Source organism: Microcaecilia unicolor, chromosome 14 (assembly GCF_901765095.1).
Source record: "Microcaecilia unicolor chromosome 14, aMicUni1.1, whole genome shotgun sequence".
NCBI classification, from domain to species: Eukaryota; Metazoa; Chordata; class Amphibia; order Gymnophiona; family Siphonopidae; genus Microcaecilia; species Microcaecilia unicolor.
In genome coordinates, this window is record NC_044044.1 from 47,992,940 (window position 1) to 48,010,893 (window position 17,954).

At 44.6% G+C, this 17,954-nt stretch overlaps 1 protein-coding gene across 1 annotated transcript in view; it reads right to left on the reverse strand.

Moving 5' to 3' along the window:
- Positions 1 to 1,058: 1,058 nt before the first annotated feature.
- Positions 1,059 to 17,954, reverse strand: part of KIRREL1 (kirre like nephrin family adhesion molecule 1) — a 240,734-nt gene continuing 223,838 nt past the window's right edge. Inside the window, exons 11-15 of the mRNA XM_030187989.1 lie at positions 9,913 to 10,111; positions 8,221 to 8,328; positions 7,409 to 7,548; positions 4,872 to 4,949; positions 1,059 to 3,432 (exon numbers count right to left, since the gene is read on the reverse strand). Of these exons, the coding sequence (XP_030043849.1) occupies positions 2,959 to 3,432; positions 4,872 to 4,949; positions 7,409 to 7,548; positions 8,221 to 8,328; positions 9,913 to 10,111 (999 nt within the window). The 3' untranslated portion in view covers positions 1,059 to 2,958. The remainder of the gene's footprint in view (positions 3,433 to 4,871; positions 4,950 to 7,408; positions 7,549 to 8,220; positions 8,329 to 9,912; positions 10,112 to 17,954) is intronic.

A 17,954-nucleotide genomic window follows, 5' to 3' on the forward strand; every position in this document is an offset into this window, starting at 1 on the left:
TTATATGGTATGTGCCCTGAAGAGGACAGGTACAAATCAAGGTAGGGTATACACAAAAAGTAGCACATATGAGTTGATCTTGTTGGGCAGACTAGATGGACCGTGCAGGTCTTTTTCTGCCATCATCTACTATGTTACTATGTATGTTACTATGTAAGTTGTTGGTAGTGGGTCTGGCATAGCAAAGCTAGGTGCATATTCAATTATTTAAAAAAATATTTTGTACTTTACAGATATATTACTTTAAAAATGAAGTTTTGAATTTGGAAAGTGAAAAAAATATTGTGGACCGATGACGATTGTTGGCGGAGAACACACAGCCAAAGATTATGTGCTTGAAATATGCCATTTTTCTGAAGGTCCTTTTAAATAAAGCAGTATAATTGACTATCGACTGGGATGACGAAATGAAGATGTTTAAATATTGAAATATAGATAATTGCATATACGCATCAAAACGCTGGGAATGTGACTGAGGTTTTCTGAATTATATAAATTGGTCCAATTAGAGTAGATTTGGCAAATAGATCTATGCATGTATTATGCGTGTACACGTGTGCTCTGCTCAAACTCCACCCACGCACAAGCCCACTGGCAAAACAGAAGCCGTCGAAGCATGATGCATATGCTTCAGCTAATCAGTATTCTATAAGAAGCCTTTTTCGTGCGGCCAATGACTAGAATACCACCACTTACGCGGCTAATTGCTGCCGGAACCTAGGGGGCTCCTTATAGAGTCACCCCCAATATGGCTCCGAGTGTGAAATAGAGCCCCAGCTCCAAGTGCGATATGGCGCCCTCTACTGGATCCCACCCAACAGGACTCTTCGCTTCTGGGAGGGGCCAGGGCACCAAGGGTGAGAAGCCGTCAGGCCAGTCTGCTTTGCAGGATGCCTGTGAAGCACATGTATGAGATATATTTGCGTACAATGAAGGTGGTGCATGTAGATCTCATTTCATGTATAACGGGGACAAGCTTGAAAGCCAGCCTGGTCGGATCAACATCGATGACTGAGAGGGGATTTTTGTTCCTTTTGCTTTATTTTCATTTTTACTGTTTTTAAATTATTATTATTGTTGTTGTTATTTTTTTTAGAAAAATAGCATTTGCTTTCTCTTTTCATATTGCATAGACTGGGCTAGCAACTGGCTCCGGTTTTGTGTAGAACGAGGCAGATCCCATCCAGGTTTTACTTCTGAAGCTTGGACTTCAGCGTATGGATTCCCTTTCTGCGCCATGACAAGCGGGGCTACGAGTCCGCACACACAGCAGGGGAGGGGGTAAGCCCAGGACTAGATCGGCCCATCCTGAAGCAAAATAATGGAGCCTGTTGGGTCACCCTATGCATAGGCCACTTCTGATGCTGCGTGCTCTGCTTCCTTCTCTTCCACCTCCCCAATCATGAAGCTATTTGGTCACTATCTACAGGGCAACTGGATCCTAAGTACGAGCTGGAACCCTTTAGTAAACTGCGGAAGACTTACAGCTGGATCAGTTACTAAAGGGCCCTTGGAGAACTTCAACAGAAAAACACCAGAATGTCCCCCACACTGCTTCTCCACCCTCAAACATGCAAGTGTCCAGACAGCACAAGTGATATGGGGGCATAGAAGAGATACAGTCTGTTGGGGAGAATGAAATCGATACTTTTAGGTCTTAATGAGCATGCAATGCATTCTCCTGCAGAAATTCATCTGCTCAGGATGCATGTCACTTCCATGCATGCTCCATGCAGAGATTCCTGAAACAGCGGACAGGGCAACTGAAATGCAAAATGGAAAGAAGTGATGTACGGTGGCCCCTCAAGAATCAGCAGCCTGAAAACAGTGGTCTTGAAAATACTGAGGGAGAGTGGTTTTCAGCTGGAGCGGGTCCTTTGACCAAAGCCCAAACAGCTAAGCTTTGAATCTGCTGCCTTGGATGATCCAAGTGATTCCATGACCTTTGGAAAACATTTTTCCCTTGTACCATCCAGTGTGGACCATCATCGACACATGATCCCGGTGGGGAGATGCCACGCAGACAAAATTGGGATCAGAACTGCTGCCATATTGGCTGGTGCAAGCCTAGAGAGTGGCATTAAAGGAGCACAGGAAGTGATGCAATGCTACACCCACACAACTGTATTCACCACCCCAGTTTCTCATCAAATGGCCAAGTCAACCTGGACTCAGACTTACCAGAAGAAGGTGGTCACGCTGCTACTTCCCCATCCATGAACTAGTCCTTCATTATCCCACTGTCTCCCTTCACTAAGGTGTTTAATTACATGCCACCCTCCCCACCCTTCTTCCATTTGAGGAAACGTTATGTAGAAACTGAGATCCTGTGCTCCTTTGAGTCCATGGACTCAACAGACAACATTAACAAAGGTTCTTGAGTCTTAAGCAGTTGTGTCTTTACTGGCTAAGTTGTACCTTTGTATTTGCTCTTTTACCCTGGCCTGGCTCTGTCGTGTTAGCTTAGGCTGTGAGGTGATAGAATGTGGTGCAAGCTTGACCTTTCAAAAACAAAAAGCTTTCCACCATTTGTTTTGAGTCAGATACCTGGTTCTCAACTGTGCAGTCACAGTTGAAATCAAAATGGTGGGTCAGCCAACAGACACCAGAGGGCAGAAGAGAGTTGGCAATAGTCTACTTCCTTCACAGGAATGTGCCACTTTCCATGGAGTTGAAAGTGGCTGGTCTCTAGGAATGTTAGGTTGTTGCCAACTTCCCAAGTAACACTTGGTCACAGCATTGGAGGTTCCATGGAAACATCAGAGGTGAAGACAGGAGAGTCCCTGAGTATCAGGGGACAGTCGAGAGGAACATGTCTGCCTCTCCCAGTGTCCCTTCATACTACTGATTTCTTCACACTTTCCTCTCACAGAGGTCCTGTCTGTAGCAGCCCTCTCCTTGCTGGTCCCCTCTGTTTCTCCCACCCCGTTCACAGTGTCCCAAGCCTCTCGTCTTCCCTCAGACATGTGTCTGCATCCTTTGTTGAAACCGCTGTCCATAGTCAGAGTGCTGGGAGGTGTAGGAGAACCGGGTGGCGCTAGTATACTTGCCAACGGGATCGTAGGTATCATATGGCCCTCGATCCAGGCTGGGGGTGGGCGGCTGCGTGTACCCCAGACGGTATGTGGTATAACCAGCATTGGGTGGATATGCATGGGTCCCAAACTTTTCATAGTTCTCGTAGGAAAGTTGACTAGCTGTTTCTGCTGCCGTGGCTGGGGTGACGCTGGGTGCAGGCTCTGTGCTGTAGTCCGATGTAGGACCTCGGCTGTAAGTATTGAGCTGGGCATAGCCACTGGAATGGGAGAGTCGGGAGGAAGGGCGGGTGTCATACCGGGCAGGTCCGGGCGTGCGATAGTCCGCATAGAGGACTGTCCGAGAATTTGGCCGGTCCTCATGGGCGCGAACATTGTAATATCCATTGGTGGGATCCTGGGGGGGGGGGGGGGGGAGAGAGAGAGAGAGAGAGAGAGCGATACAAGTGTTAAATGAAGACCATTAGTTTCAGCCAACAAAACTGCTGACAATACTTTCTGAAATGTTCTAATCCACAATTGTAATGTATCATAATCAGAAATTTGAACATATTTAATTATGGCTACTGCTAATTGCTTTTGCACATAGAAGTAATTATTTAGGGGCTAACCTCCTCGAGGATGCAGAGAGATATAAAGTGGTCACTGGGGTTTTTTTTGGCCAATAAGCCTTGGGAGAATAAGGAATAGGTCAATTCAGATGAGGTCTGGGGCAGTGTTTCTCCCCCCGTTTAATTCTTAAGATCGTCCTTCAGGTCAAGGTAAGACAATATGTGGATCGATAATCAAGGCAATTTAAGTGGCCACAAACAGCTCCTGACTGGTTAAATTACTTCTTCGGGGATAATAGTCATATTTAGCGGCACTTAACCAGTTAGTGCCAAAGTTTTAAAAAACAACTATTTGGGGGCATTCTGGAGGCAGGGTCGGCACTTAACCATACAAGGTCACCACATAAAAGTCAGTTTTATCTTTATGCGGTAATCAATAGCCAGTTAAGTGCTGAATATCGCACTTAACCAGCTTTGCAAACCCGGTGCATAGACATGGCCTGGCACTGAATTTCCAGGTTTAAAGCTGGCGTTGGGCAGCGAAATGGTGAGCGCCGATGGCTGAACATCAGGCCCATGGATATTAATCCAGTGTTAGAACAAGTGCACACTTGCTACTCCCAAGTTCAACATCACTGTTTATTAACATATAGAGAACTCCTACGGTTCGGAAAGGCTGGCACATCTCAGCTTTGCATCACCAGGTTTAATGGCGTAGAAGAGATGCTTTGGTTTTCTGTATAAAGGGTCATTTCCAGTTCGATAAATACTATTTCTCCAGGTATCTTCTTAGAATGGCTAAAACGTACACAAGAGGATCATAGTGCACATTATGTAGCTTGGAAAAGGGGGTAATGTTTAGTTTGGGGGAGTATAGCAAAGTTTCTACTCTAATTTCATATTTGTTGACTGCCAAATCCAAATTTCTAGTCCAAAGCAGTGTACAGAATTAAAATACAAATTAAGTACACATACATAATAAAAACTACACCCAATAATACACATAATCAATGTAAATGATATGGAATTTTCAATTCCACTTGCATAATTTTCCACTCATTTCTCTATCTACTGAAAAAGAAGGTTCAATGGACATAGAGGTTTTTGTGTCCATGTCCACGTGTAAGCAAACTGTCAAAGACACTGTAGACCTTTTGTTTTTGAAAACCACCTTCCGGGTCCTCGGGTACAGAAGGCGGCCATGGTGTTGTATCTAGGAGGGCGCCTGAAAACTTCCCTGCCCTCAACCCCTCAAGATTTTAATGACAAAAGCCAAGTGCCTAACCTTTAGCTCATACTCCTCCCGGGTATCAAGGGTATCACCCCGAAGGTCCTGCTTCAGATCCACATCATCCTTGAAGGACTGTTGAGACAGATAGACAGACAATAAGAAATGGAAGGTCTCCTTAGAAAACCAGGTCCTCCTGAGTCCCATCATGCCATTGTACTTTCTCAAGACACCAGGGCAACATAACAGAGCTGGGCACAGAGGTGACAGAGTCATACTGGTGCGAGAAGGTGGTCATATGTATACAGAAGCTAATTAGGTTTTGGAACAACTAATGTGTCAGGTTTGAACTAAAGACTCTACCTGGGTCAAATGCCTACTGGAGAAGCTTCTGAAACCACCAGCTGAAGCAGCAATGACAGATGCGGACCAGTACAGGAACAGCGCCATCTAAAATTCCCAGCATGAGTATCAATCCAAATAAATACATGCAATTTCCCCCCTTCTTATAAAAGAACATTTGAAATGTATAAATAGATAAGCTTATATTTATAGTAGCGGTGAAATTTCTGTGTCTCTAATGATTTTTTATGTGCTTAAATGGACTTGTATGAAACTGTGTGTACAGACTGTACCTGGGAGAACTTTCCCTGAAGTGAGCTGGGGTATCCCTGGGGGCGAGGCTGGGGAGGGGTTTGCATTAAATGTGAACCCTTGAAATGCATGCACATGTAGGTGCCACAGAGCAGGTATAAACATAGGGGAATGTGTTCCCCAGAATAATTTTCAAACTGGAAGTATGTGCAAAAATTTTATTTTGAAAAATTGTCAGCAGTTGCACAGGGAAAGGATGTATACACAATGCTATGAACAGCTCCACACAGCTATGAAATAACTCTGTTATTTGCGTAACACTTCCAGGACTACGCAGGACTTCACAGAGACACACGAGAGAGAGAGCCCTTGTCCCCTGGAGCTTACAAACTAGTCTAAGACAGGTGGACAAGACATGCAGACAAAAATGAGAATGAATGAGGCCTGTATATTATAAATTCTACATTGACACTTTAGTGCAGTGTTTCCCAAGTTGGTCCTGGAGTACCCCCTTGCCAGTCAGGTTTTCAGGATATCCACAATGAATATACATGAGATTGATTTGCATATACTGCCTCCACTTAGGGTTACCATATGTCCGGATTTACCCGGACATGTCCGGGGCGTCCGGCGGGTTTTGCCCGCCCGCCTGTTTGTCTGGATTTCTGGACAAACGGGCGGGCAAGCGGCGCCGTGGGTCTCCCCTCCCCTTACTTACTATCTGCCCTGGTGGTCTTGTGACCTCTTCGGGGCAGGAAAGAGCCCCCTCTTTTCTGCCCGGAGCGCTGCCTGCCCTTGCCCTGCATCGTTCTAAGTCTCGGCTCGGGATTCAAAATGGCCGCCGAGAGTTGAAGCGGCCTCGCAAGACTTCAACTCTCGTCGGCCATTTTGAATCCCGAGCCGAGACCGAGACGGATGCAGGGCAAGGCAGCGCTCCGGGCAGGAAAGAGGGGGCTCTTTCCTGCCCCGAAGAGGTCACTAGACCATCAGGGCAGTAGATAGTAAGTAAGGGGAGGGGAGGGAAATATGTGACAAGGGGGAGGGGAGGTGACGGGGTGGGGTGAGAGTGAGAAAGGGCGGGGCAAGAATTCGAAAGGGATGCGATGTGGACGGAACAGGTGGCGTGGTGTGGGCATGACATGTGTCCTCTTTTTCAGAGAACAAAATATGGTAACCCTACCTCCACTGTATGCATATTCATTGTGGATATCCTGAAAACCTGACTGGCAAGGGGGTACTCCAGGACCGACTTGGAAAACACTGCTTTAGTGAATGGAATTTACTGTGCTTCACTCTAGAGCAGAGGTTCTTAACCCCAGTCCTTGGGACACACATAGCCAGTTGGGTTTTCAGAAAACCCACAATGAATATGCATGAGGTAGATTTGCACACAATGGAGGCACTGCATGCAAATTTATCTCATGCATACTCATTGTGGATATCCTGAAAACCTGAATGGCTTGGTGTGTCCTGAGGACCGGGCTGAGAAGCTCTGCTTTAGAGCTAGAATAGAACTGAAAATGCAATCACCTCTCTTCTTTTACAGACTGAAGAGGTCTATAAATACTGCATATCAGGGTACTTATGGGCCACTTCAGGTTTTCAATTAAATGAAGGGCCTGCTACTGATCTTTGGTGAGTGCACCCTTGTTTTTGGATGGGTTTTGCTGATATATTTGGGACAGGTTCTCCTAATCTAAACCCTACCTGCTGAGTTCCAGGGAGGTCCTGCCAGCCTGTCAACAGGGTGACCCCCTAGTCCTGCATCTTGAGGGCTAATCCAACATATCTGAGTAGGAGCTTTCACAAATGTTTCTCTCTTGACCCATCAATATCCCTAGAAGTTCCACAGAAGACAACCCAAAGGTTGGGACATGAAGATAAAGCTGGGTTTACCACATTGAGCCCAACCCAATGGCCAGAGGTGTTCTCCCCTTTCCAGATGAGATAACTGTTTCCCCATAAATTCTGCCCTCTCCACACCAAGCATCCTGACTCACCGAGTAAATGGCTTTCATGACACGGGTGGCTGTGGAGATGCTGCTGGTGTCCTCCTCTCGGTCACTGTGCAAGGTGAAAGGCTCCCTGTTCACTGTCTCCACTTTGATATCTATATTCTTCAGTGTGACATCCTTGCGACCTTCCAAGTTTGGTGGGAGGTGGGGAAGGGGGAGGGAGAGGAAGAAAGATCCTTACGTTATCCATGAACTGGAATAATGTGAATGTGGGAACGTTGAAAGACAATCGCCAACATGCAATGCCTCGAACTTGAACGACATTTGTTATCAGACATGAAACACCATGTATGGGCTCCTTCAATCAATGTGATACAAATTATTTGAAAAAATATATATATTTTTTCATGATCAGTTTTACAAATACCATATCTTCCATTTCTGTGCAACCATCAACACAATACAGGTACATACCAGTGGCGTAGAAAGGGGGGGCGGTGGGGCTGTTCGCTCCACTGGTTCCCTGGAACCAGCGGAGCCCACACAGCTCCCAGCGACGTGCACTTGGGGCGGATCGGCCCTCCCCCTTTCCTACGCCAGTGGTAAGAATGCGCTCCGGGCGGAGGGGGGGTGCGCAGTGGCGAACCGCCCCGGGTGTCAGCCGCCCTCGCTACGGCACTGGTACATACAATACACAAGCATGAAAACATCAATAAGGTGCCAAATTACCAAGGAAGTGTACTCTGCACTGATAACTATGAAAAGAGGCTGGATTGCCAAAGGAGTACACATTACAATGACAACACTGCAAGAACCACACGTAGCTATAAGTGGCAACACTGAACACTGAGACTCACTTCCTTTACGGCGTCTGTACAGGAAGAACACTAGGAAAACAGAGAACAGGAGGAGCAGGATCCCAGCCGCAATCGTGACTCCAACAATGATACCAACCGGCAGGACTTCTATAAAAGGGGGAAAAAATACATCAGCGAAGGAGGAAGGGCAAAAGTTTGAGAAGGGGGGTCTTTGATATCACTGTGCATCTTGTGGCTTTCTCGTGCTCTCTGTCCCATGTCACACAGCAGGGCCATCTTCCACTCTCAAAGCAATGAAATGTGTTTTTGGTCTGTTTTGGTTTATCTTCCGCCATTTTTTGTGGCTATTCCACTAAGAACATTCCATGTAGAAGCCTGCCCTTGCAGATCAGCAACGCGGCCGTACAGGCTTCTGTTTCTGTGAGTCTGACATCAGACTCACAGAAACAGAAGTCTGCGCAGCCGCATTGCTGAGTAGCCTAGTGGTTAGTGCAGTGGACTTTGATCCTGGGGAACTGGGTTCGATTCCCACTGCAGCTCCTTGTGTCTCTGGGCAAGCCACTTAACCCTCCATTGCCCCTGGTACAAAATAAGTACCTGAATATATGTAAACCGCTTTGAATGTAGTTGCAAAAACCTCAGAAAGGCGGTATATCATGTCCCATTTCCCTTTTCTTCACATGTACATGTGAGGCACAAATCATCTGTCTACGTGAGTTTTACTGAGGCTTTGGCTACAGTATTATCTACATATTATGGGAACCCTCTAATACTGAATAATTCACACATGGAATAAAAAAAAGAGTGTTACAATATAGACTGAGACATCATTTCCTTACCAGAGAACTGTGCGCTCTAGTGTACAGTAACCCCTGAATTCTACACACTTGCATGCCCAACCTTATGCTTAGCGCAGAAAGTTTCATGCGCAAGTTACAAAATAAAGCCAGTTGTGCGTGTAAATGAATTTAATAATGAGCTGATAATTGGTGTTCATGAGCAATAAGAAACTACAATCAGCTTTAATTGGTGCTAATTGGCAGCAATTAGCGGTTACGCGTGCAACTGCCCTTAGTTGATATTCTATGCGCGCAAATTCTATGGTGCACACCTACTTGAGGGTGTGGCCATGGGAGGGGCATGAGCAGATCAGGGGCGTAACTAGCAGTTACAGGAACATGTTTACAATACAAGCATTTACGCAACCAACCGCCTACAGTTACACGCTAGACTTTACATCAGCCTTTGCCATGGCATAAGTGCAATTGCTGTTACAGAACCTGCATTCAGTGAGCTTATCCCAGAGTCTAACTGTTGTCGCCCTTTATTGAATCTACCCCTAAGGGGTTGATATTCAAAGCAATTTAACTGGCCAGAAATGGCTCCTGGCTAGTTAAATCGCCTGTTCAGGGGGTCAACCACTAATTTTCAGCGGCACTTAACCGGTTACTGCTAAACTGGCTAGTTTGGGGACATTCCAGGGGCGGAGTCAGCACCTAACCAACCAATGGGACTACATAAAACTCAGTCTTATCTTTATGTGGTTCACCAATAGCCAGTTAAGTGCTGAATATTATGTTAGCTGGCCCTGAAAACCCAAAACTTTAGTGTCAGTGCCCGGACACGGCCCTGGCACTGAATTTCCAGGTTTAACACTGGCGGTGGTCAGCAAACACTGATGGTCACTGGTTGAATATTTGGCCCTAAGTGTCTAGTACTATCCCAGAGTACCTTTCTCCTCCAGTTGGATGATGGCTGTCGCCAGGCCGAAGCTATTCCAGGCTGTGCAGTTGTAATGTGTCTGGAAATCGGTGTCCACCACGTTGTTGATGGTCAGGGTGGAGAGAACGCCATTGCCCGTGTTCATTCGTTCCACCGTGTACCGCTCCACTGTCCCACCTTCCAGGATGTTCTCTTTCCAGGCCCAGGCCTGACGTGTGAGAAACAAGAGAGAGAGAGCAGTTCTGACAGCAGGAAGTAATAACATTTACCGAGGGTCTCTTCGGTTCCCTGTCCTGTGTCCCCAGTTCCAGATATGTACACACGCACCATTTACTCCCTCAACCTAAAACAACTCCCTCGTCTCCAGAAACAACCTGTCCAATATTCAAAACAGTTTAACTGGGCAGAAGAGGCTTCCGCTCAGTTAAACCCCACGGAGTGACCAAACACACCCATCTTGTAACCAGTAAGGTTAGGAGTGGGTAACGGGTGGAGCATGGCCAGAGTGATTTTCAGTCCACTGACTGACTAAGTAACTGCATTACGTAAGAACAGCAAAGAGGCTGTCCTTTTTGTGCTCAAGTTAACCGGCAGGGCTGGGTTAACCATTGGACCAGGTAAGGCTCTGACCCAGGGCACCAGCAATTAAGGGCATCAAAATATCCAGCCTCTGACCTCACCTGGTTTACAAGTTAAGCCTTTTCTCCCTCCCCCCCCCCCCACCTGTTTAATCTCTCCCCTTCTCTCTTTCCCCCTCCCCCTCCCCATGAGTCCGTTACTGCTCCCTCACCTCTCTCACTCCCCTGCGGTCATGTAAAGTTTACGTTTGTCGCCAGCGGCAGAAACATGACAGGCTGTCTTCGGCCAGCCCCTGGGTTTTCCCTTTGCTGTGTTACTGCCCTCCTCTGATGCAATTTCCTATGGACGGGATGCAGCAGAGACAAGACCCAGGGGCTGGCTATTCAATTTAAAGCTAAAGTACACTGAATATCTGACTGAGGAATCCAGTCCAGATCCTTGGTCTTCACTCCCAGTCTGAGGGCTGGCAACGGGTCAGGAATCCGGATATCCGTGAAGAAGATTTGCATGCCTGCTGCTCTCTCATGCAAATTCATTTGGGATATCCTGACAACCTGACCCATTGATGACCCTCAAGGACTGGGAGTGAAGCCCAAGGATCTAAGATGTTTTGTACATCTGGACTATTTGGGGAAAAGTTGACTTTGTAATGTGAATATTAAAGATTTTGTTGGAAAATCATGCTTATCCTTGTTAAGCCAAGCCATATGGCTCAAGATTTGTAGGAGGTTTCTTACAGGTTTATGGTCTCCTGTGAACTACAGAGTTGCACGGGGGACAGAAATCCAACCCGTCCTCACCTGTCCCCGCCACAAGTAATCTCCTCCATCTCAGCCCACCCAGCTCCTGCCGCACCACAGTCACTTTACTACCCCTCCCCCCCCCCCCCAGAAAGAGATCTGTGTGAAATATTTATTTTTATTATTTTGACTTATGAAATCCACTTGTCCCTGAAACATGTTCAAAACAGAATAATCCATTTGTACAAAAGAGATGAGGTGAAGCTGTGATTCCGTGTGCCCCAATAAAATGAGAGTTTAATTTTACTTTAAGTCTTTATAACACTGGACTTCCCAAGGCAGATTACAACAGTTAAGATGAACCCATCAGTACACTGAATATCCGCACTGAAATTTGGCCATGTATAGAACAGTGTAGAAAAATGAGCACAAAACACAATCTTTATTAGTGCTGTTTCTACGTTCCTGTATTGTTCTAAAGTTACCTTTCAGTACCAGTGGTTTCACAGTGAGAATATTGAAAGGTAACTTTAAAACAATACAGGAACGCGTAGGAGTTACGGATCAAGAAAGGGATCTGGGTGTCGTGGTCGATGATACGCTGAAACCTTCTGCTCAGTGTGCTGCTGCGGCTAGGAAAGCGAATAGAATGTTGGGTGTTATTAGGAAGGGTATGGAGTCCAGGTGTGCGGATGTTATAATGCCGTTGTATCGCTCCATGGTGCGACCGCACCTGGAGTATTGTGTTCAGTACTGGTCTCCGTATCTCAAAAAAGATATAGTAGAATTGGAAAAGGTACAGCGAAGGGCGACGAAAATGATAGTGGGGATGGGACGACTTTCCTATGAAGAGAGGCTGAGAAGGCTAGGGCTTTTTAGCTTGGAGAAGAGACGGCTGAGGGGAGATATGATAGAAGTGTATAAAATAATGAGTGGAATGGATCGGGTGGATGTGAAGCGACTGTTCACGCTATCCAAAAATACTAGGACTAGAGGGCATGAGTTGAAGCTACAGTGTGGTAAATTTAAAACGAATCGGAGAAAATTTTTCTTCACCCAACGTGTAATTAGACTCTGGAATTCGTTGCCGGAGAACGTGGTACGGGCGGTTAGCTTGACGGAGTTTAAAAAGGGGTTAGATAGATTCCTAAAGGACAAGTCCATAGACCGCTATTAAATGGACTTGGAAAAATTCCACATTTTTAGGTATAACTTGTCTGGAATGTTTTTACGTTTGGGGAGCGTGCCAGGTGCCCTTGACCTGGATTGGCCACTGTCGGTGACAGGATGCTGGGCTAGATGGACCTTTGGTCTTTCCCAGTATGGCACTACTTATGTACTTATGTAACGTAAAACCTTTGAAATCAGAATGATTGAATATTTTGACACCCAACGGACAGGACTTAACAAGGATCTGGGTTTTCTAGCCCACTATAAACCATAAGTTGTATTTCACTGCTTATCACCTTCCCCTCCCCTCCCCTCCCCACAAACATCCTGCTAGACTATGGAATGCTTTGAAGTCCCCATGCACATCTCCTACCCACCCTGCTAGACCATCTATGAGGGACTGTTATATACACTGTCAGCTAACACATTTGCTTATTTCAGATCTGACGAAGAAGGGCAACCTTCGAAAGCTAACCAAGAAATGTATTAAGTTATGTCCAATAAAAAAGGTATCATCTTATTTTCTTTTCCATGTTTTATTTTGTTTGATTTCTATTGATAACCTTTAAGAGTGGACTAACACGGCTACCACACCTCTCTACATGTAGAACCCCAAAGAATAGCAAGATTCCGGAATGCTAAAGAGTGACAAGATTCCACATCAGAATCTCAAAGAGTAGCAACGTTCCATGTAGAACCCGATCTGACAAAGAAGGGCAACCTTCGAAAGCTAATCAAGAAATGTATTAAGTTATGTCCAATAAAAAAGGTATCATCTTATTTTCTTTTCCATGTTTTAATTTTGTTTGATTTCTATTGATTACCTTTAAGAGTGGACTAACACGGCTAACACACCTCTTTACTTAAGACAGAGTAGAATATGCAGTGAAATGGAGAAGTTTAGAAAAGAAGAGTTGAAAAGTGATTTGCAAGCACGGGGATATGGAGTGAAGACACTGAAAGAGGCTGATCACAGAGTGAAATACAATGACCGAAACTGATTATTGAACTGTAAAAATATCTACGATGTCAATGATAACATCTATACTTTTGTTATCAGGTACACTAATGCAAGCCCCACTTTGAAAACGATTATATGGAGGCTTTGGAAGATCATCCAGAGACGTGCTTTATTAAGGATGCAAGTTTGTGAACTGCTTATTCCCGAGGACGCAGCAAATGTTGAATCCTTCGAGTTTACCGAAGGAGAAGAAGAATCGCGGTGCTCGTAAGAATTGTGAAATCACAGTACAATTGAAGTCCTTCACTAATCCAGCAGATGGCAGCTTTTACCAACTTAAGCAGCTAGCAATCACAACAGCTACTTTGCTGTTTATGTTCTTAAATGTCCCTGCAATAAAATTTATGTTGGAAAGAGCACTAGAAGCTTCAGAAGTAGGTTCAACGAACATAGGTTGAGTTTGATTAGAAGCAGAGTGAAAGCACCTCTTGTACAGCACCGCAAAGCAATGCAACACGGTTTTAAAGGTTTGCGTTGTTTTATTATTGACATCATTCCGGATAAAATACAACTCTACCTACTCATCCAACTTCTCCTTCATAGGCACACAACTTTGGAATGCACTACCCAAAATCTTAAAATCAACTCAGAATCATCTAAATTTCAGAAAATTACTGAAGACCACCTTGTTCAAGAAGGCTTACCTTCCAGACTCAACCTAAATTACTTCTTCTTGGTTTCAACAAAATTCATTGACCCTTTTATCTTGTATTATCTTATTATCTTTGCTGTTTTATACGATACCTATTTGATTAGTATCTTACTATCACATTGTTTAATTGTACTTTTCTGAACTGTAGCCTACCTACGGTTATGTGTAAGCCACATAGTAGATGATGGCAGAAAAAGACCTGCATGGTCCATCCAGTCTGCCCAACAAGACAACTCATGTGTGCTACTTTTTGTGAATACCCTACTTTGATTTGTACCTATGCTCTTCAGGGCACAGACCATATAAGTCTGCCCAGCACTATCCCCGCCTCCCAACCACCGGCTCTGGCACAGACCGTATAAGTCTGCCCAGCACTATCCCCGCCTCCCACCACCGGCTCTGGCACTGACCGTATAAGTCTGCCGAGCACTATCCCCGCCTCCCAACCTCCAGCCCCGCCTCCCACTACCGGCTATGCTATCCAATCTCGGTTAACAGAGCCTACAACTAGTGGGAAAATGTGGGGTATAAATTGTAGCACTATAGAAATGATAAGTAGTATAAATGTGTTAAATAAATAAATAACATCAGAGGAGGAGATCGTGCAAGGAAATGGTTACAAACAGAGCAACATTGGATATATAGATTGCAATCCCTACAACCCGTTGGGTTAAATAATTGTATCAAGTGAAAAGCTTTCATATAAGTGTTTTGCTGTGAAAGAAGGTCAGGGACCCTTTTACTAACCTGTGTGAGGGCCTACGTGCGTACAGGGTGCGCCAAATCGGCACCACCACCCTGCTAGTGCGCGAGCCGGGTGAGAACTCTGAATTTGGCGTGCACCGAATCCCACAGTAGACAATTTTTCTATTTTCTACCATAGGCTGCTTAACCAGCGGTAAACAGCAGTTGGCGTGCACTGCAAGCTTATCACGCAGGTAGCGCGTGACACCTTACTGCTAGGTCAGTGTGTGGCAGTAAGGTCTCAGGCTAAAAATGGACACGTGCTAGTTTCAATTTATTTATTTATTTATTTGTAGCATTTGTATCCCACATTTTCCCACCTATTTGCAGGCGGAATATGGCTTACATAATTCCGTAAGTGGTGATTACCAGTTCCGGATAGAAGAAATACATAGTTGGGGCAAAGGGACAGAGTAGGTTAGGTTACAAGAGGAAAGTCCGTCCTATGATAAGAGCTAAAGGTAATAGGTTAAACTTCGTTCATGACAAAAATAGCTTGAACAATTAGGATCATTAAACTGGAAATCAAGATAATTAGCAAAACAGTTGAGATATAGAAAATACATGTTGTATAATTGCGTTTTGTTAATTTGAATTTACGAGGAGTTCTTACTGTATGCTTTCTTAAATAAATAAGTTTTCAATAGTTTACGGAAGGTCATGATGTTGTGTGTTATTTTTATGAATTTTAGTAATTCATTCCAAATTTTAGTACACGTCCATTTTCCAGCCCCTTAAAAAAGGCTCTTTTTCTTAGACGTGGTTAAAATTGGCCCAGCAGGCGTCCAAAAGATGCGCCCACACAACCGCAAGCCACTTTTTACTGTGGCTTAGTAAAAGGACCTCTAAGATGCACTGAAAAATGGCCTGCGGTAGTGTAGGCGCATGCTCTGGGCTCGCGCAGAATTATTTTTTCAGCGCACCTACAAAAAAATGCCTTTTCAAAATTTTTGCCGAAAACAGACGTGCAGCAAAATGAAAAATTGCCGCATGCCCATTTTGGGTCTGAGACCTTCCCACAAGCCATTGACCTAGCGATAACCGAGCGGTAATGGTCTAGGAATGTGAAATGCCACTTGACGCGCGTAGCTGCCGCGCATCAGTAAATAAAAAGTATTTTTCAGATGCAAGTAGCGGACACGCGCCAAAATTGACATTTCCGACGAGGGCCACGCGGTAACCGGGCGGTAACTCCAATATGACGCATATTTGGGCGCACGTAGGCGGCTTAATAAAAGAGCCCCTAAATTTGTTAGTGGTGCCAGTGAGCAAAATCCTATACCTGATTATGGCCTGCGCAGTGCACTCCCTCTTCGATTAATAGGTTGATCGCGTTTTTTGCTGAACGGTGGGGCTGGTTTAAAAGAGTGTTTAGAACAGAGAAGAGAGCTGTGCTGTGAAAGTTCTGTAAGTAATGAATTAACCCACAGGTATTGTTATAATATAGTTTCCCCAAAGTGGCTACATTTCATTGCTTATCAAGATGGACAGCAGTTTATCTGAATGGTATTATGTTAGTCGGCATCTGTAGCGAACGACTGGTGCTGATTTATATAAGGGATAAGCGGCTTTTCTAGCTGCGGCAAAATATAACTTTTTTTCAGAGCCGTATCAATATCAATATAATGCTTATTAACTGCTAATTCCCCTTTAAGGGTTCAGTGTGGTGTACAAAATTACAAACCTCCATCAAACAATTACAAATGACATAGCCTTATCAAATCAAATCAGTTCTTGTATACCGCTAATATCCCTTTTCCAGGGTTCAGTGCGGTTTACATTGTAGGTGAGACAAAAGTCGATAATGTTAGTGTGAGGTATGAGAACAATTAGAGACCACTGGTGTAATGCACGAGACCAAAAACATTATAGGAAAGGATAATGGATGATACTAGGAGGTAGAAGTCAATGGACTGTTATGAAACCGTCTTTGGGAAGAGAAAGGTTTTTAGCTTCTTCCTGAAGCTAAGGTAGCTGGTTTCTGTTCTGATGGCAATAGGTAGAGAGTTCCATATTTCTACTCCAAGCATAGGAGCCAACTTTTCAAAATTATTGGGGGTGGAATGGAAATGACCCCTCCCTGAACACATACAAGGAATTTTTCTCAATATTGGGGGTGCTCAAGCACCCACAGCACCCACAGAGTCGGCTCCAATGACTCCAAGTACAAGGAACAGAGAGCTGAAAATCTTCTGATTTTGAATTATCTTTTGCAACGGTGATGCTACCATCAGTTGTTTATTCAGTGTGTTAGACTGGACCAAGCGTAGCAAAGCAAAGCGACAACATCTTTGTTTGATCTTGTCACTGGTAAGAGAAGCGGGATATCATCCACGTAGGATAATAATAGTTCATTAAGACCCAGGCGTATTGAGGAAAGGGATGACATCAAGAGATTGAACAGGGTAGGTGAGAGGGGAGATCCCTGTAGGACCCCGCAGTTAGGAGACCAGTAGTTGAAAAGTTGGTTGTTTTGCTTGACAGAATAGCTTCGATTTGAAAGAAATTCACTGAACCATTTGATCCCAGTCCCCGTTATTTCTATCTGATCCAGGCGTTTGAGTAGCAGTGTGTGGTCAACCGCATCGAACGCCACAGATATATCAAATTAGTGAACAATTACTGGGTCGCCTTTGCATAGGTGCTGTTTGACATATGCAGTTAGAAATAGCAGCAATGTTTCCGTACTTTGTTATGACCTGAAGTCAAATTGTGATCAGCGTAATGCAGAAAATTTTTCCAGATATAAAGAGAGTCGTTTACTAATGTAGGTTTCTAATACTTTAGTAAAAACGGGTATGCTTGCCACTGGACGGTAGTTTGCAAGGCGATGTTATATCCCTGTACCCTTTCCTACTCCCCTCTCTCCTTCCCGTTTATTTATTTATTTGTAGCATTTGTATCCCACATTTTCCCACCAATTTGCAGGCTCAATGTGGTTTACATTTGCCGTAGTGGCGATTGACATTTCCGGTTAACAGAGTTACAATGGTATTGCATTAAGGTGCATACATACATGATAAGGAAGAATACATTATGTTATTGTCTATAGGTTCCTGAGTAATAGATTTCCCTACTTCTCTCCCCGCCTCACTATCTCTCCACTCCTTATTACCTACATTAGTCTAATTATGTTTTATTTTTA